This window comes from Lissotriton helveticus, chromosome 2_1 (assembly GCF_964261635.1).
Source record: "Lissotriton helveticus chromosome 2_1, aLisHel1.1, whole genome shotgun sequence".
NCBI lineage: Eukaryota > Metazoa > Chordata > Amphibia > Caudata > Salamandridae > Lissotriton > Lissotriton helveticus.
The window spans coordinates 454,535,346-454,555,775 of NC_136059.1; the positions used below are offsets into that span (position 1 = coordinate 454,535,346).

The 20,430-nt window shown below is 42.1% G+C and overlaps 1 protein-coding gene across 1 annotated transcript in view; it reads right to left on the reverse strand.

The window, feature by feature from the left end:
- Nucleotides 1–20,430, reverse strand: part of SLC38A9 (solute carrier family 38 member 9) — a 396,909-nt gene that overhangs the window by 268,641 nt on the left and 107,838 nt on the right. Inside the window, exon 7 of the mRNA XM_078675090.1 lies at nt 6,379–6,549. Coding sequence (XP_078531216.1) covers nt 6,379–6,549 — 171 coding nt within the window. The remainder of the gene's footprint in view (nt 1–6,378; nt 6,550–20,430) is intronic.

Sequence of the window (20,430 nt, forward strand, 5' to 3'; positions counted from 1 at the left end):
CAAACAGGCAAATTCTCAGAATCTGCCCCTTTGCGACCAGTATTTTTGCATTTGGGATGCATCATTTAAGTAATCTCTAAATTGCAATTACTTGAATTGTTATTGCATTTAAGGAATTGCAAATTGAGATTCCTTTAACGCAATGCATTAAAGTAAAAAAAATGCGATTTCACTAATAGAAGTAGCAAATTAACATCAATTTGTACTTGATGGCAATTAGCAAAAGCTTTGAAAAAATGCACTCAAGTGCATTTTTCAAAGTTCCATTTTACACACACATATGCCCTTGGGGCATGTGTGTGTGCAAGTTGTACTCTTGTGCAGATTTCATGGCTGCTACAGGGTGTCCTTTTGACACCCTTGAAATAGCATGCACAGTTTGCGAGTACCTACTGGGTACTCGCAAATTGCGAATGCAATTCCCATTCATTCCAATGGGCCTCTAGGCCCATAGGAATGGATAGGAAGACATCCCTGAATTGCGAGTCGCAATTAAGGAATGTTTAGAAATCACATTTTTTTGCGATTTCTACATGCATAGGCTTTTGCGATTCCTTAATTAAGGAATTGCAAATGTTTACCTTGATGCATGTACCGGACTGTATAATGCATTTGTCCTCGCAATTTGCCAAGAGTAGAGTTGTTCAAACCTTTAATATGCGCAAAGCTCACCAGAGCAAAACGTAATTTATAAATATATAAAATAAGTTTTACTTCCCTGATTTATTATTACATTTTCATAAAGGCTTGGTAAATGCATGCATTGTAAGTGCATGCGTGGTGCTGTCATGCAACCATCCTCCGCATACACAGAACCAGATACAGCAGTCGTGCCTTTTACTACCTTGCTCCTAAAGCCTGGAACAATCTACCACTGCACATCAGAGCACATCAGAGATTCGTCCTCAAATTTGAATCCCACAAGAAATTGAAGACCTGACTCTTCACCTAGCCCTGGCCATGGCCATGGCTCTGTCCATACCGCTCCTGCTTCAGTGCCAGGATACACTCTGGGGTGAGTTGTGAACTATACTAATACAAATAATATAAAAAGGCACCTTTGCAGACATCCTTAAACATTTTCTACAGTTGAGGTGACCAGAGTAATGTTAGCGCACACGAGTAACAAGTGTACAAATCTGTTGGATTGTTCCTGGGAGCTCAGAAAAGGGGGAGAGTAGTCACTCCAATGCTCTCCAGATTGATACATAAAGCCCAATATGTAAAAAAGACTATTGGAAGCACACCACTTCAAATAAAGTGTCTTCAATCCATCAAATAAGTCTCTTTTAGTCAAGACTTATTTGGGTATTCAATGTCCTAAGCCAGGCAACACCAATTTCGTCAAGCATGAGTAACCCAAGACTTCATCATGGCTAGGGAAGATATATACATATTGTACAATAAGTCTCACTTGAACATACATCTACTAATAGTGAATTGGAGTTACTTCCAACACCATAAGTATAGGAATTGGAAAGCTTGGTTGGATTTCCATAAAGGTGCCGAGTAGTTTTAGCTGTATTAATTAGTCCACGAAAGTGATACAACTATATAATACAAACAAAATATAAATGCCGATAGCATGCATGCAGGAATCCTTCATGCACCCTACCAAGTGCAACCAAACTCAATCATGTTGGAACCATCTAAATGTCACCTCTGGTGTAACTCAATAATATCTGGAGAGTCCTACAGGTTAGCCACAACTTAGCCAGATTAGCACCCCAATATTTCAGCAGCTAACTGTGAGCTGCAGTGTCCAACAATCATCCATACTCTCCCCACAGACTTGAATATGGATCCACTTGGCGTACAACTCACATTTATGAAAAATTCACTAATATGCCAGTGACATGCAACTGTGATTGAAATTCTCTGCAATTAAATATATTGTGTTATGCCCGTCGGCCGGACAGATTCAACATTTCATTCTGAGCCAACTCCTCTCGCCACATGCCAATTACTGCCATTCCGCAGCAGCTGTGTCTTTGTGGCTGCTGTGTCAGTAGGGTTGCTCGGGCAGGGCTGATTGCGTTTCTTTCCTTCTGCAGTAGGGGTCGCCTGGCAGTTAACAAAGGGCTATTCCCATAAGCAGCAGGGTCAGTGTTGATATGCATATAGTGGACCTTTAGCTAGTGTGAAACAGTGGGTGATAAAAATGTGTTGGACAGTGTTATGTTTTATTTGGGACCTGTGGGCAGCTTCCCTCTGACTGCTGGGCTCGTGGCATCTTGACAGCCAGGTTTGTGGCATCTGACATGGGTTTGTTCCATGCTTAGTGCAAGATTCCAGAGAAAGGCGAGTGGAGCGATTTCCCTGGCTGAGGCAGTCGGGTGTCCGCGCTGTCTTCAACTATAAAATATCTTTATTCTTCATGGAAGTGTCCGTCTTTCATTTATGACATTTTTGGCGACGATCTATATCAAGAAAAGACTAAGGAGACAGCAGAAATACGGACTACCCCACCACACGACGAAACAACGCTACTGCGACATCCAGAGTGGATCACTTCGATATTGAATGAAGAGCCCAAACCAACGTTGCTACATGCGGTAAACACATTTTGGATGGGCACAAGTTACGTTATTTGACTTTTACAGCTTAATAGCAAAGTGACTCACTCACCGCTAAAAGCGCTCCCGCCGCGCATCAACTCTCTCTCTCCAACGGCTGCCTGAAGAGGTGTGGGCGGGCCAACCTATCTTCAAACGGAGCAGCGCGTTTATTGGGGGGGGGGGGAGTTAAAAGGATGGTAGCTATCGGCCTTGATAAAATTAAAGTGGCATGGGCAGTGTATATCGGCCTTTCAGAAAATGAAAGCAGCAAGGTTGGATGTCTGCTCTGCAGCGAGAATACACACCGTGGATTTATCACCCTGTTTATGGCAACAGTGGCATTTTAAGTTGACAGCCATTGTCTACAGCTGGCAAGCTTACACTGACGAACGGTGACACACACCACATTTTGCACTCAGTGTGACATGACAGTGTCTCAGTCAACTTATGACACGTACACTAGAGCAAATAAGGTGTTAAAGGTTGCATTCTATTTGAAACGTGCATGTTATTGTTGCTCCAGCGGTGAGATGCACATCTTTGATGCCTCATTGAACTTCTGCCAGCATGTACTGAAATCAGGTCAAAATAACACGCACACCTGGTGCCAATACGGTTTTGCTTAAATATTCAGATTACTTAAATTTTGATCTACATTAGTAATTACTTAGTCAAATAACAAAGTTATAAGTGTTATTGTTTATTCAGTTTTCACCATGAATATTGCACAAATTATATTTCTGCACCACCACCATTCTGTATGACTGCCTGGGAACCATCCATGAAGTGGGAGGATATGTGTGATTGTTTTGAGAATTATCTGGTGGCACTTGATGGGACTAGGTTTTCAGCTGTTCAAAAAAGCATTATTGCTATATGCATTAGGGAAAGAGGGACAACATGTCTTTAAATATCTCTCAACTTCGGGAAAAGAGGTTGATGATGTTTACAAAGATGCCATTATTAGACTACACATTAGACAAAAGACAAACAAAACTATTGATGAGTTTGTGTCAAAGTTGAGAGAGTTATCCACAAAGTGTCAATTTGGTCCCATGCAGGATGACATGATTAGGTATCAATTAATAGTACAATGCTATAGCAAGAAAGCTCAAGAGAGGTTGTGGGCAGCTAGTAATCCCACTTTAAAAGAAGCTATTACCAAGTATGAGGGAAATGAAATCTATCCAACAAGATAAAGGAGCAGAAGTAACAATCTTACACAGTGGCTTTGATGAGGTGAATGTGGTATATGGCAAGTCGATTAAGGGGACAGTTGCAAGTGGTAAAACAAATTTGAGTAAGACCTCTATGCCTTCGTGGCAAAAGGGCAGCAATCGCGGCAGCAGCTTCCACTTGGCTGATTCAAAGGATTGCTTTGCTATTGGTAAGGAGTGCCTTAAGTGTGGGAAAAAGGGGCATTATGGCCGCATGCGCAGAGCCATAGACAAGAAAGTAGCAGTAGTGGATGACGAAGAGGATAATGAAGTCAGGGTCATGGTTGTCAGGGAGAGGAGAACATTTTCACCGATGTGGGTAGGAGCAGGATTCGTCCCAAGGCTAATTTCACAACAAATGGGGAGGTGATGTCTTTAATGGTGGATACTGGATCACTGTACACCATTATTCCAAAATCGTTATGTTATTCAGTTTGGAAGGGTGTCAAATTGACACCATCTGATGTTGTTTTGAAGGGTTATCAGGCTGCCAATATTGGTGTGCTAGGCTATAAAGAGGCTCTTATTGCATCTGGTGACAGGTCAACAGAAGGAAAAGTTTACTTTGCCCCGGAGGGTACAGCCATTTTAGGATGGCTTCACCAGTACAATCTCAACATTACAGTGGATCATAGGGCTGAACAACTAATGTGCATTAATGATGATGATGTTCAAAGCATATTACATCTACACGCGAAAGTTTTTGATACTGTTTTGGGTAAGGCAGTTGGGTTTCAACACAAAAAAAGACTGAGAAAGGATGCTGTACCAGTCAAACATGCTGCCAGGAGGGTTCCATTGGCTGCAAGAGCTCAAGTTAAAGATATTATCAAACAGATGTTGAATGAAAACATCATTGTAACTGTGGAGGCAGCTGAACGGTTGTCTCCCGTAGTCATTACTCAAAAACAAGATGGTTCACTTAGTTTTTGTGTGGACTTGAAGAGCCTAAACAAAGGTGTCAACATGGATAGTTTTCCCCTCCCAAACATTAATGAGATAATTTTGAGTTTGGTTGAAGGTAAAGTGTTTTCCAAACTAGAAAAGAAAAGAATAGGCGCAATTATATATAAGATTAGTGGCTTTCACGCAACAAACGTAACAAGGAACCGCCTCTAATATGAAACTTGTTAAAAAGAGAATAGCAAATAGACCCCTGCTGAACAAAACATGTGCTTGGTTTCCACTTCAGACTTGTGTGCTTGGTGTCATTTAGCTATCAAAGGTTCTATGTGAAAGAAAGCCGTCTCATCTGTATGACAGAGCAAGATGAGCAGAGAACGAATCTTTAATGCAACCTGAAAACCAAACACCAGGGGCAGATGAAGCACGCCTTCCCTAACTGAGCCTGCCCTGCTCATCTCTACACAGCAAGATGTGACTTGTGGCAGTGTTTCTAGCAGCACCAAAGTAAAACAAGAAAGGCGAGCTGCTATTGTGTAAGTATACGCGGGCGCTGTGCTGAAACATTAAGCACGGCACCCAGGGGCGGGACGGAGTTGACAGACTGCGAGCTACGGGGGCCATTGTTAAAACTGTGCGCCTGTGTTATAGATAAAGCGCGGTAGGCGTTCTGGGTAAAAAATAATGTTAAAAAAAGCAGGCGCCCTGTTAAAGATAAAGCACAGTGTGCGACATGTAAACAAAATGTTTTAGCTACACGATGGCCCCTCGAATCATGCTGCTTCTTTTGCATGTAGGAAGCTGTAAAACATAAGGCATGCCCGCAGGTATAGGAAAAAACAAGCGGTTGCGGGAGAGAGTGTACTGCCTACAACAGCTTGTAGGGGAAAGTAGTTTAATCAAATAGTGCTCATCAACTAGGTAAAGCAGACATTGTAATAACACCAGTAAAAAGGTCCTCATGGGAGGTTACGACTGCAAAGGAGGTGATACCAAGGAGGGACTACTAAGCTTATTTACAAATGAAAAGCAACGATTTCAAAAGGACAGTAACAAGAGTCAATTAAACAGATGGGCGTGAAATGGGCAGAGCTTCTATGCCTAACCTTAATATAGCATGCCTTGCAGAGCAGCGTATGCCCAGGCTCAACCTAAAAAGTGAAATTTTTCAACAGTAAAGCTGTGTCGGTCATAAAGAAGAAATCCCCAAAAACCCAAATATTACAATAGTGATTCAAAGAGTGACCTGTTTTGTCCACTGACCCAAGTCATTACTTGCAAAATGTGTGCAAGTCAATATTTTGTTACACTTTTTTTGTGAAATCTACTTCATGTCCAGCATACTTTTTTAATAGGGCAGCTGTATGCAGCAGCGGTGCCCAGTCATCTCCCTGCAGACCTGAGCCAGTCCATTTACTTTAATATAATACAGTTGTTTGTGCGTGGACTATGATAGTCTAGGTTTAAAAAAGCACAGTTTATGTTTTTTTCTCTGTACTCTATAGGCACATACAAAACTATCAGAAGCCACCAAAAGGTCTGGAGTTAATAGCGAGATTCACTGTTCACAACCGGTTTTCCTTTGACAGCATTCAAAGTTGTAGTTCCTTTAAAGGACGTATAGGGTGATTAGGTAACTGTATCCCTTCCGATTATTACGTGGTGTGATTTAACTCAACAAAAATGGGAAAAATACTTACTATATATAAATTTGCCTGTGTTGAAGAGGAAGTTCGACATAAGCACCCAGTAAACAATGGTGGCTCCAACAAGTGACACCATAGAGAATAACAGACTAGACCACTGGCCAAACGAGCCGAAATAGTATTTGCACACATCTGGAAATTCCCATGTTGAGGTGTCGATCAAAGCTAGAGCAGAAAAGATAGGAATGACAATTCAGATAGCTAGCAAAGAAGACATAGAGATACATTATTTGGCATTTTATGTATTGAGTAGTCTAACATACTGGATATCATGAACATGTGAATCACAACATGAGATGAACCTACAGTAAAAATCGTCTTCAGATCGGTAACACTAAGGTTGTAGCTAGAAACACCAATATGGACAAGGAGGGGGATTCTTTTTAGAGCTGACCGTAAGAGTTTCCATACACCATTACAGGAAGCCACACTTCAGAGACACTCAGTAATTATAAAGGATAAGTCTTTTATGGGAACATTATTAAAGTACAAGTGAAAAAAGCAGAGCAGTACCCAATGCAAAATGTAAAGTGTACACACATTTTATTTAAAAAACATCATTAAAATTCCACTGGAGAAACAATGTACAAGAGGCAGTTGGAAAAGGGCCATAAGGCCCCCCAAAATATATTTCAATTAGTACGAAACAGCTATTAAGCCACAACGATTCAATCCAAATGTACGAATCTGGGGGCATCATCATTTGGACAGATGGAGAACTAAAAGCATGTACCTGAAATAGCTGAAACAAAAATACTTAGAGGTGGGTCCATGTGTGATATCAAAATACTGCCAGAAGTGTTCCCGAAAGGAATTGAAAAAATATATGCTGCAGTGGTACCTGTGACAGACCGTCATAACCCCTTGATTTCAGTAGTATGCGAGTCATTTTTTCCTCTTTCTTTGGTACTACTATATCTCCAAACCTATGATCGGATAATTATCAAAGATTTAGTGGCATCACCAGTTGAGTTAGGAGTGGTTTTACCTTGCTCAAACTCGTGAGCTTTTTCTGGTTTCTCATAAGTAAGGCAGCCATTACTGGTGGTAGTGACGAAATATCAACACTGTTCCATTATTGTGAACCTTTAGATACTTGCTTCATAATTTGCACTGAGATTGTTTTACCAATTAAATCAACATTTTGAACTAAGTTGTTCTATTGGGTTCTGTACATGGTTTCTTTCTTGGATACGATGCTATGATAATATATTTATGAAAGTGCATATATTGTTTATATTTAAGAAATATGATATTGAGTCCACAATACATCAAGTCATTTTAATTTTAAGCAAAAACAAATAGGGATTAGTCTTTGATTGTGATTCATGCAGGTATGTCTTCTGCGGATCAGAGAAACGTTATTGTGATATCGGTCTTCCAAGGAAGGGGGCTTCAGCTTCTTTCCTTGTAGTGCAGTACTGCATCTCATACTAGGTGCAGTGTTATTTTGGCTGCCAGGCGACCCTCCACTAAGATCGGGTACGCCTGCCAGTGTAACAAATTTGTAAAACATATTGTACAGAAAGATCTATTGATCCTCTTTTTGCTTCCCTCTCTCCCTCTATATGCGATGACATCTTCTATGGTGCCTTTGGTATGGATGTTCCTCACAGGGCTTGACTGCTCCTGACCGCACGCTGGATCTGCAGCTACCGACTCATAGCAGGGATGGGCTGGCTCAACTCATCACCAAATTTTTGAAGTGGAATGAAGTATAGCTGCACATCAGGTAAAGAGGTAAGTAAGCTGTTGTACAGTGCTTAGTCTTCCTCCATGTTAACCTTCTAGATTCCCTGTGGGTTCTACCTCTGATGCCTCGATGCGTTCTATACTGCGGCAGTTAGAGCTATGGCCAGATGGGTGATGGACCTGTATTCTTCTGTGCTGCAATAAACCTATATTGAAGTCTATTGGCAAAGCGTCTGTAAGTCCTTCCAATTTACATCATAAGCTTTATTCAAATATGCAACCTGCGACATCTGAGTAGCTGTTCCTCTGCAAGCCAGTCTCTAACTGAATTAATTGAAACATAACTACCTTCACAGGAATCTGGAACACAAGTGAAGATCGCCGCATTCCTCACCAGGTAAGCAAAGACAAGATGCAAGTATTACTTTTTATTTTTACCGTTGCCCAGCAGGGCTGTGCTCTGGGTACTCTTAAAGTGTTAGAAGTTGCTCCGTCCTTTACGGCTAGTACTAGACACTAATGTGGTACTCATTTAGGAGAGACCCACCTATAACAGGAGGACCAAACCCGCTTGAAATAACAGGATTTCTCTTGCCAACAATGTTTGCTCAGGCAAGAGGAACTTTGGTCAAGTACTGAGGTGGGGATTCTGATCCACCTCAGATGTCCAATAGAGGGAGAGGAGTCACCAAAGGACAAAGCAGGTCGATTGACAGCAATAAAGGGAAGCTTGAGAGGGGAGGCAATTGCATAAGCTTCAATACACAGCCCTAACCAGGGTCAGGAGTATTTACTGAAAGAGATGATCCACTCTATGACAGCGTGTTCTTCCACACCAATCACAATTGGGGGGGGGGGGGGGGGGGCTAATCTAGTTTACCACCCAAGTGCAGGTGTAGACCAAACAAGCAGGATAGGGTTGATGGCTCTTTCAACTTCAGGCAACCACCTGCTAGAAAACTTGGGTCTGGTAGACACTTGTAATACGCCGCATCCTTTCAGGCAGGCCTACTAACATTACTACAGGGCACACAAAACATTCGCCAGACTGGACTACCTCAATCTCAATAAATGACTAGCCCCAAGCCTGGTAGAGTAAAGTCAACATCCCATTACACTTTGATTATAGGCCAGTCTATTGCACACTTACCTTCCAGTTGCCCAAACCTCAGAGACTACGAAATACATGGCACTAACAAGACAGCCTTTTGAAGGATCCAGTCACACAATTTCCAACATAAAAATCAGCAAGGCTGATTACATCTCATAAAATGACATAGGTGATGTAAAGGCAGCTACCATCTGGGACGGTGTAAAAGTTGCTCTGCGAGGCAATTTCATTGTACAGGCAGCTCATTAAGGTAAAATGCACACAGAGTTATGAACAAAACTCACAGAAGAGCTTAGGGGCTTAGCAAGTCCATAAACATACGCAGTCACAAAATATCTGGAGAAAAACCATCATGGCGCATGGGCAGACCAGAACATAAGACTCAGGTAAAACCGCATACTTATTGGTGAAACTAGATGGATAAGTACTTACTTTCGGTAATGACTTATCTGCTAGAGACATGATCTTGCCGCAGATTCCTTACCTTTGAATTTCCCAGGCGTCAGACTGGATCCGGAAGATTTTTCAAGCAATACCCTTGCGTGCCTGAGGGTAGCATCAGTCGGCTCCACGTGACAGTGTCTGTGTCGTCACTGTCGTTGTGACGTCCATATCACCTATATAGGTGCCACCTCAGCATGCTTCAGTCAGTTACTTTCCATGCCAGGAGCACGGAGTCATAACCTTGGTGCATTTTGAACAACTAGGGCCCTGAAAGGGAACAGCCCTGACCCTAGTAAAGTGTGGGGAGGATGGGTGGGTCAGAAAGGAATCTTTGGATAGATCATGTCTCTACCAGATGAGGCTTTACTGAAGGTAAGCAACTTGCCCATATGATAGAAACATCTACCCGCAGATTCATTACCTTTGAATAAATACCTAAACAATACCATCTCAGGAAGAGGGACTGCAAACAAGTTTAGACGTGGAAGTCCTGCAGGACAGAGTGGCCAAAAAGACTGTCCCTGTGGCCTTGACTGTCCAGGCTGTAGTGCTTGGTGAACGCATGCAGTGATGCCCACATTGCTTCTTAACAAATGTCAAGGACTGGCACTCCACGTAGCAATGGTGTGGTAGCAGCCTTAGCTCTGGTTGAATGAGCCTTTAAGCCTTCAGGAGGCTGCTTTTTGGCCAGAGCGTAGCAGATTTTAATGCAAAGGACGACCACATGACCCATCTTCGCTCCCATGTATCCCACAAAGAGTTGGTTGTCCACCCGGAACTTGTGTGGTTAAAGTAGAACGACAATGCTCTTTTGGGGTCCAGACAGTGGAGTTGCTCCTTTTCTTTAAAGGGGTGCGGAGGACTTTAGAAAGTGGGCAAGGTGACAGATTGCCCCACGTGGAATGGTGTTACCATGTTCAGCCCAGAAGTGGCACTAGTGCAAAGCACCAACTTATCAGGGAAGATGATCAGGTAAGGAAGCTTAGATGACAGAGTCTGCAATTCCTCCTGGCTGTTTTCATGGTAAGCAGCCGGAGGGGGCAGTTGTGCATAGGTTAGAACAGAGCACACACCAGGAAAGCGAGAACCACATTAAGGTCCCACTGAGGCATGATGAAAGAACCAAGTGGAAACATATGTACAAGCCCCTTAAGAAATCAATTTACAATAGGGGATTTAAATAAAGAGGGTTAGTCTGGCAGCTTCAAAAAGGCAGACAAGGTGGAAAGATACCCTATAAGAGTGCCCAGAGTACCGCCCTGCTTAGCAAGGTTCAAAATACCAAGTAAGACTTGAGAAAGGGAAGCAGAAAGAGGATCAATAGATCTATCTGTACAATATGTTTCAAATTTATTCCACAGGAAGGCGTCTTAGTGGAGGGTCGCCTGGCCGCCAAAATAACACTGCAAACTTCAGGAGGAAGCTTGAATGCCATCCACTGCCGCAACTCACTTTCCATGCAAGAAAGCACAGAGTTGACAGATTCGGGTGGAGGACCCACCCCTGCTGCTGTTACAGAAGATCCTCCCGAAGGGGCAGCTAATAGGAGGATTTATGCTCAATTGGAAAAGGGTGGGATACCAGACTCTACGTGCCCAGTCCAGAGCAACAAGAATGACTTGTACCCGGTTGCTCATGATCTTCTTGTGCACTCTGGGCAGGCGTAATATGGGCGGAAAGGTGTATAGGAGGCCTTAGCTCCACTTGAGACGAAAAGCACCTCCGAGCATGAGCTGCCTTGGAAACTCACACACACGAAACTGCTGACATTGCGCGTTCTTGGCAGAGGCGTACAGATCTAACCAAGGCTCTCCCCACTGCTGAAAGAGACCCTGCGCAACCCCTGGGTGGAGACGGCATTTGTGATCCGCTAGGCATAGATGGATGAGTTTGTCTGCCAAGGTGTCCAGGGAACCTGCCAGGTGTTGAACCACTAGGGATATGCCCTTTCGTTCCAGCCATGTTCAGAGACGCAGGACTTTTTAACAAATAGGGCAGGGTGGGGTCATGGACCCCATCCTGTTTGTTGCAGTACCACATGGCGGTGGTGTTGTCCATGAACACTTGGACCAGCTTTTCCTTGATTGAAGGAAGAAAAGCTTTTGACACCAAGCGAATCGATCGGAACCCCAGCAAGTTGATGTGGAGTCCAGATTCTGCCGGAGACCAGAGTCCTCTGATCTCCACCTCTCCGAGAAGGCTGCCCCGTCCCTGGAGGGATGCATCTGTCACTACTGTGAGATCTGGGTGGGGATGGGAGAGGAGTGTTCCTCTGACCCATTCGCGGTTGGTCAGCCACCACTGCTGGTCCTGTGCAGTTCCCTCAGAAGTCTGGACCATGTCAGAAAGATTTCTCTGATGCTGCACCCACTGGAACTTCAGGTCCCACTTCAGAGCCCACATATGCCATCTGGCATGTGTCACAAGCAGGATGCAGGAGGCCATGAACCCCAATAGCCTCAGAGTCATTCTCACCGAAATCCAGGATAAAGGTTGAAACATCGGTATCATAGCCTGAATACACTAGACTCGCCGCTCGGAAGGATAGGCCCGAAACTGCACTGTGTCCAGAACAGCTCTGATAAAAGGGAGGGTCTGAGAGGGAGTCAGGTGTGACTGCGGCACGTTGAGAGTGAAACGCAGAGAATGCAGGAGTTTCGCCGTAGTCTGGAGGTGGGGGACAACAGCCTGGGGTGAGCTCAACTTCAACAGTCAGTCATAAAGATAAAGGAAGACTGGAACCCCTGTTTTGTGCATATGAGCTACGACTGCCACCATCACCTTGGTGAACACCCGAGGGGCACTGGTAAGGCCAAAGGGGAGCACTGTGAATTGAAATTGCTTGCGGCCTACTGTAAACCGCAGGTAATTTATTTATTTATTTATTATAGTGTTTTGTATAGCACGAACAAGACCCGTGGGTATCAGAGCGCTTTACAATAAGTGGTCGGTTAAAGATTAACATATATAGTAACAATTTAAGAGCAAATAGATATGAGGTAGATAATTATATGGCTTTAGGAGGAGAGTATATATATATATATATATATATATATATATATATATATATATATATATATATATATATATACACATAACATAAGCGTTTACATTATGAGATAGGTTAAAGGTTAGCATATATAGAAGACGATTTAAAAGCAAACAAATATGAGGTAGGTAATTATAAGGCATTCAGGCGATGAGTATATAAATAGAAGTATTCATATTAGCATGAGGTAGCAGTAAGGATACAACTAGGTCCCAAGGAGTGGCTCCTGTCCTGAGTCATCGTTCAGCATTAATCTTTGTTCAAGTCGGCGTCTTTCTCTTCTAGCGACATAGATGCTCTGTATCAGGGCAACAATAGATCCTATCTGTGATCAGCAGTCTTCACTATGTGAGGTATTTACTCATCAAGATGCTTTTCACTTCCCTCTTAAATGTTGCTGTATTTTGAATCTTTCTAATGTTTGGAGGGAGTGAATTCTAGATTCTGGGGGCTGCTCCCGAGAACGCTCGGTCGTAAGTTTTTTTTTCTCCGGAAAATGGCTGGCCGCAACAGCAGCTCCTTGGCACTCCTGGCTGGTCTGTTTCCTCCTGATAGTTCAATTTTCCCGGCTAGGTATCTTGGTGTGTTGTAGTGGAGCGCTTTATGGGTGATACATGCTATTTTTAGTTGAATTCTGGCTTCATAGGGTAGCCAGTTTAATGCTTTCAGGTGAGGAGAGATATGGTCGAATTTCCTCGATCCAGTGATAAGTCTTGCCGCTGCGTTGAGACATGCTTTTGGTGGTGCTGTAGATGTTTTTGGTAGACCGGCTAAGGTGGTGCACCCATATTCAATCCTTGAGGTAACTAAAGATTGGACTGCCAGTTTAAGTTCCACCTCTGAGATGAATGGTTTCAGTTTTCTTATGTAGTTCAAATGGAAACGGGCACTTTTGGCCATTGGTTTAATGTGGACTTGCATGTGGAGGTTCTCGTCTAATGTGATTCCATGGATTTGTTATCTTCTCTGAGATTCTTTTCAGTTTTAGTGGCATGGTGTTGTTGACAGTTTTCGAAACTGATGTTGTGTAGGGATCCGTCAGATCATTTACATTCTGCAGGTTGCTAGGAAGCTGTAGGTCTCTCTCACAGCAATCTATTAGTAGCTCAATATTCTCCTCTTTTGTGTCTCGAATCCATTTTTTGAGCTTGATGGGTTGCGAGGTCTTGCTCTTTTTCAATGTGGGTATCAAAAATGTTATGGCATGATGATCTGACCAGTCACATGGGTCTATTGAGAGGATTGATGTGTCTTTGTTTCTTGATATTATCCAGTCTAACGTTGCTCCTTTCGAGTGTGTAGGTTGCGTGCATGCTTGAGTGAAATTTAGCTCCGAGAGGAAATCTTTGAGCGCGTTGACTAATTTGTCATTGCAGTCATCCCAGTGTAAATTGAAATCGCCTAGGAAAATGTTATTGGCGTCGGTGTTAGAGTTGGCCATTATGATCTCCATTAACTGATCAGTGAACTTGGCGTTCTCTCCTGGTGGGTGGTAAAGCGCATGCAGGTTGCATCTCTGATTGTCTGCTGATCTTATATTAAGACCTAGGTATTCACAAGATTCTAGTGGGTCGGATTGTTTTTGGTTGATCTCAATATCCGATTGGTGAATGCAGGCTAAACCTCCTCCTATCTTCTTTATTCTATCTAGTCTTACAATGTTATACTGAGGAGGTACCAAGAGATCCATGGTTGGAGATGATGACTCCGATAGCCACGTTTCTGTAAGGATTGCCAAATCAATTTCCTTGTTGATGATGAGGTCTGCTATGTCTGATGCGTGTTTGGTTGCAGAGAGACAGTTGAGTAGAAGGCATATCATATGTTTCCCTGAGTTACTGGGGTTCAAATTTTTCGATTCGGCAGTTAGGTAATGCCAATGAGCCGACAGGACGAGAATGTGAAAATAGGCATCTGCAAGTCCACCGCTACCATCCAGTCTCTTGGGTCTAGAGCACACAAGACCTGAGCCAGAGTGAGCATCTTGAACTTTCCTTTGAGAAAGTTGTTATGGGCTTGCAGATCTAGGATAGGGCCCTTTTCCTTCTTCGAGACCAGAATGAAGAGGGAATAACAACTACAGCCTACTTCTGGTGCTGGGACCCTCTCTACGGCTCCCTTGGCCAAGATAGTCATGCCTTCCTCCTGAAGCAAATACCGATGATCTTCAATCTGCCAGTCATAAGTTGGACGAACAAAACAACCACAATTGCCAGTACTGATATTCAAATGACTTTGTGAGGCCCAAAAGCTACTAGTCAAGAAGTGCCAAGTTTACTCAATAAACATGGAATGTTTTTTCGCATTTAATTGTATATAACCAAGCCCATTTGGTTGCATTGTTTGAGGTTCTTTGGCCCCTTGTCCCGCTCTATCCATTAGAACAGCTTTCATTTTTGGACTACAAGGGTCCTTTTGAATGTTGGATTTTTTGATTTTGGTAAGGATGTGTGTGTGTGTTTAGTGTGATTGAAGAAGTGCGATTCGAGCATGCATACATTGTTTGATGTGATGTGTGAGGTTATGACATTGTGTTGTATATAGCTTAATTGTTGTATATTGGTTCTTCTCGATTTTTTCATATCAATGTTGGTGGCTTTTTTGACAAAAAGCATGTAAAAATTCAAAAGAAAAAAACGTTATTGAGTAAACTTGGCACTTCTTGACTAGTAGCTTTTGAGCCTCACAAAGTCATTTGAATATTTATCAGTACTGGCATTTGTGGTTGTTTTGTTCATTCAAGGGCTCAGCCTTACTGATTAGAGCCATACCCATTATAGTTCTCTTGTTGATTGGCGGGTGTCGACCCGCAAGGTTTGTATTCTCCAGATTCATTCGGAGTCAACGGTCTTTGTATTTCCGTATAAACATAGGTTTGTATGGTGTAACTTGCACAGGTTTGCTTTCAATCCATTTCCTTCTAATCTTCTCTTGTATGTGATCTTTTTTATTTGTTTATTTTCATTTTTTTGGTTGGACTTTTTCAATTATGTCTGAAAATGACACCTTTGCGTATAGCGAGGAACATATTAAAAAACTCATGAGCACACCACCTCTTTTTGCTTCAGCTACTTTAAGTGAGACAGCCAAAACACAGAATGAAACTGATAAACTGCTGCGACTAAAGAAAAAACAAATTCATGGCCATTTTCTAATGCAGCATCTAAAGGCCGGGACGATTCATGGAGGATTACAGATTCGGAATATACCAGTCATTTTCACCGATGACCCTCTTTTAAAAAAAGGCTTCAGCCGAATAGAGACAAAATGCAGTAGGGACCTTATGGTCCTTACTGTTGAAACAGCACTAAGGATTTCACAGCAACAATTGGATGAAATTTCCACCTTGGAAACTGAGATAAAGAACAATCAATTGATCGCTGATTCAAAAACGCTACTAGAAAATGTTGACAAAGAAATCCTTGAGTTCAAAGATTACACTATTAATCAGAAAGAGAACAAGTTTGAAAAAGACAGAAAGAATTTCTCTTTGGATGGGGTCTATCTGTATTTACAAGCAGATTTCCACACTAGAATAGAATCACGTAGATATTTATCTGACTTCCAAGGAAGGTCCAAAAATCAATTCATATCATTTTCAGACACTTCTTCTTCTTCCTCCGGAGGCGAAACAGATAGCAACAAAGGACGTTCTAATCCAAATAGAAGATGGAATGCCAAACAACAACCTGGACAGTCGTCTTTTTTAGGGAGAGGTCAACTCAAACCCAGGGGACGCATCAGATTCAACAATCAGCCGTGGGAAATGACAACCCGACGACAACACTACAAAAATTGAATACTTCATCTATTTTCAATTTATCAGGACGGGTACTTTCAGCTGCAGAGGAAAGCCTACTTAACAAAGGTTTAACATTTGTCCCCACAAGACGTACAGATTCATCAAAATGAAGACAGAAGCAATTGAATTCTGTCGCAAAATTTGTTTAAAGATATTCTTCGCCGACTCTTATAGCTCAACAGCATTGGAAGTCACTGGACTACGAAAAAATCCAATTTTTGCCCACCAGCAAACAGAATTCCGCAGGAGATTAAGACTTTCGAGAAAACTATTCTGTCTGCAATTTCTAACATGGAGTCAAAATCCAAATATGTCAAACATAATATTTCCAAAGACGAACGAGAAGCTATCATTTCTCTTAAAGATGATCCTTCTGTGATTATTAAACAGGCTGACAAGGGCGGCTCAATTGTAGTCTGGGGCGCCCCTGAATACTCAATGGAGGTATTAAGACAACTTAATGATCAAACTTGTTACAAACGCATTTCAATGGATCCGACAAACGAACTCCAGTGTGAACTCTTTTCGATTTTAAAATCAGGATTTGAAGAGGGCTTATTAGATAAAAAGGAGTACAGCTTTCTACAGAATAAATTTCCAATAATTCCTGTCTTTTACGTGCTTCCTAAAGTACACAAAAGTGTCACTTGCCCGCCAGGGAGGTCAATTGTGTCTGGCTGTGACTCATTGATTGAACCTATTTCCAAGTATATAGATTTTTTTCTAAAACCTTTTATGGAGAGTATTCAATCCGATCTCCGGGACATTACTGATTTCTTACACAAGTTGGACAATGTGGGTTTTGAAATAAACAGAGATATAATGGTTACATGGGATGTTACATCATTATACACCCAAATCCCGCAGGATGAGGGTTTGGCCGTGTTGGAATACTACTTGGAGAAAAGACCAAAACCATTAGGAGTGCCCACTGAATTCATTCTGAAATTGGCAACTTTTGCATTAAAAAGAAACTACTTCATGTTTGGCAAGGAATTATTTTACCAAACAAAAGGAGTGGCGATGGGGTGTCCTTTTGCCCCAGAGTTGGCAGTTCTCTTTATGTCATTGTATGAAGAAAAATTTGTGTACAATAACAAACCTTTTGGACAATTCATTAAATCATGGATGCGCTACATTGATTACATTTTCATGGTTTGGTCAGGTAACACCGACGAATTACAACAATTCTACGAATGGCTTAATCAAAGATCTCCGGATATAAAGTTCAGCATGGATAAATCATCACAAAGGATGGCCTTTTTGGACGTTGAAGTGTATCCTTCTTCGGGAGGACTTGTAACAACTCTGTATAAAAAACCTACCTCTGTATAAAAAATTCCTTTTCACGAGTAACCATCCGAGAAGTCTAAAAGAGAATCTTCCGTACGGCCAATTTTTGAGGATTTGCCGCAATTGTACATTTCAGGATGAATTTAATGTACATGCCAGAAATTTGAGTGAAAAACGGACTGAACGAGGTTATCCCAAAAGACTGCTAAAATCCACAATGAAGAGAGCTAGGTGGACACCAAGTGAGACATTGTAAAAAAAAACACAAAAAGGCCAATAGGACGTCAAGTCTTTGTGACGACCTTTTGTCCTAATTCGAATCTCCTCAAAAAAATTGTCAATCAATACTGGCATTTGATTCAAAATTTGGATCCGTCTTTTTCCAGTGTCTCACTTTACGCGTTCAAGAAAGAAAAAAGCGTATCCAATCATATTGTGAGAGCAGCTCAAAAAACTTCACCACCGCCATCAATGAGACAGATGGTAGGTTTAGGCCCAGTCACAGGGCACCACAAATGTGGCACTTGTGCATGCTGTGAGCAAACAATAGTGGGATCACTTTTCAGTCACAAGGGAATCCATTGGAAACATGATGCTTTCACGAATTGTAGAACTAAAAATGTAGTCTACGGTGTCCTGTGTCCTTGTTCGATGCTGTACATAGGAAAAACCAATCAGGAGGTGCGACAACGCATCACTCAACACAAGTCAAGAATCAGGAAAAAGGTGGCCAATGCCCCACTGGTCAACCATTGGATTAAGCAAGCCCATTCGGAACAAGATTTCCGATGGACAGTTATCTCTAAAATAGAGAGGGACCAAAGAGGGGGAAACCCCGAGTTAAGATTATCACAACGCGAGGCTATGGTAATTATTAAATTCAACACCGCTTGTGTAGGACTCAATGAGCTTTTGGAAATTTTCAACTTGCTACTATTGAATTGATATAACATTGCAACAACTCACTTCGGGTACCAGAATGCATTGCGAGGGTTGAGGGTATCCCACAATTCCTTGCACACATCTTTTCCTTTAAGACTTGCGGGTTTGGCTGAGCGTCATGCGAGCCATCCCGGAGGGAACGTTAGTACATGCTCTAAATTACGAAAACTACAGAGGTAGGTTCTTAATTCCCTCTACATAATGATAGTCTCTAACTTATCTTTTGAGGAAGTTTATTGAGTTTTTTTGTTTTGGTAGAATCAGCTCGCACGAAGGCAAAACGCTGCCTTTACGTTGCAGCCGCATACTCACACCGACAAGAAGATGCCGGCAACTCGCGATCGATGTGTCCGCTAAATAATGAGGTACGTGCTAATCACCAGTAGCTACGTTGTAACTCATTTTTGTCATGCCCGACGGTTCGGCTCACTACAACTTGTTGTGATTACAGAAATTAAAACGCAACTTCATTAACCAACGAGTATATCGTACGTCGTCTCAAGGAGTCTAGTGCCACGGTGCAAGGTACATCTGGCTATTATCCACCGCCTAAAGCTCGATTTAGGACTTGCAGGTTGCTGGAGTGGATTTTTGTAATACACTTTTTGTTCATTTTAGGATAGATTTGAACATCGGCATGGTTCCTCCTTCCTCCCTCTTTTCAGCCAACCACATTGGATTGAGCAATATCTGAGGAAGACAGGTACGCTTCATGTTTAATCACGTTTAGTGACATCCCATCCCCAGAAGTGTAGTTACAATGTATGTTCCATACGTCTTTTTCGCAGATATCGCAAGTCCGTCACAAGCTAATAAAAGACATCGCCTTGGTACACACGTGACATGGTCCAATCGGTAAGACCTTTTTTCCTCTTGTGCCAACAGTCCCAGTGTCGACAATAATGACAGCGGGTTTTCATTTATGTGTTTGTTTCTCTGTGTCTTTCTTAATTCTTCTAGATCCTACTGAAACTTTACCGATCACTTTTTGGATCTCCACAAATAAGTAAGGTGTGACACCAGTCTATCTCACCGAGGTGTTTGGCTTATGAGTTTTTGAAACCAAGAGATTTAAACACAGTTTCTGTTTTCTTCTTTCCTTCTAGTGTTTGTTGGTCCTGAGGAGAACCCCATGATTGAAGGGGTTCGAAACGCGTAGACCTCTGTTTCTCTTTGTTGTGTTCAAACAAATGCATCAGTTTAGTCAGTCAGGGCTGGTTATGCAGTATCAAATAAGTGTTTTATGTATGGAAAGTTTTTTCGCATGTAACTGTATATAACCAAGCCCATTTGGTTGCATTGTTTGAGGTTCTTTGGCCCCTTGTCCCGCTCTATCCATTAGGACAGCTTTCATTTTTGGACTACAAGGGTCCTTTTGAATGTAGGATTTTTTGATTTTGGTAAGGATGAGTGTAGGTGTTTAGTGTGATTGAAGAAGTGCGGTTCGAGAATGCATAAATTGTTTGATGTGATGTGTGAGGTTATGACATTGTGTTGTATATAGATTAATTGTTGTATATTGGTTCTTCTCGATTTTTTCATATCAATCTTGGTGGCTTTTTTGACAAAAAGCATGTAAAAATTCAAAAGAAAAAAACTTTTTGGAGAAAAAATAAAGTTTATTGAGTAAACTTGGCACTTCTTGACTAGTAGCTTTTGGGCCTCACAAACTCATTTGAATATTTATCAGTACTGGCAATTGTGGTTGTTTTG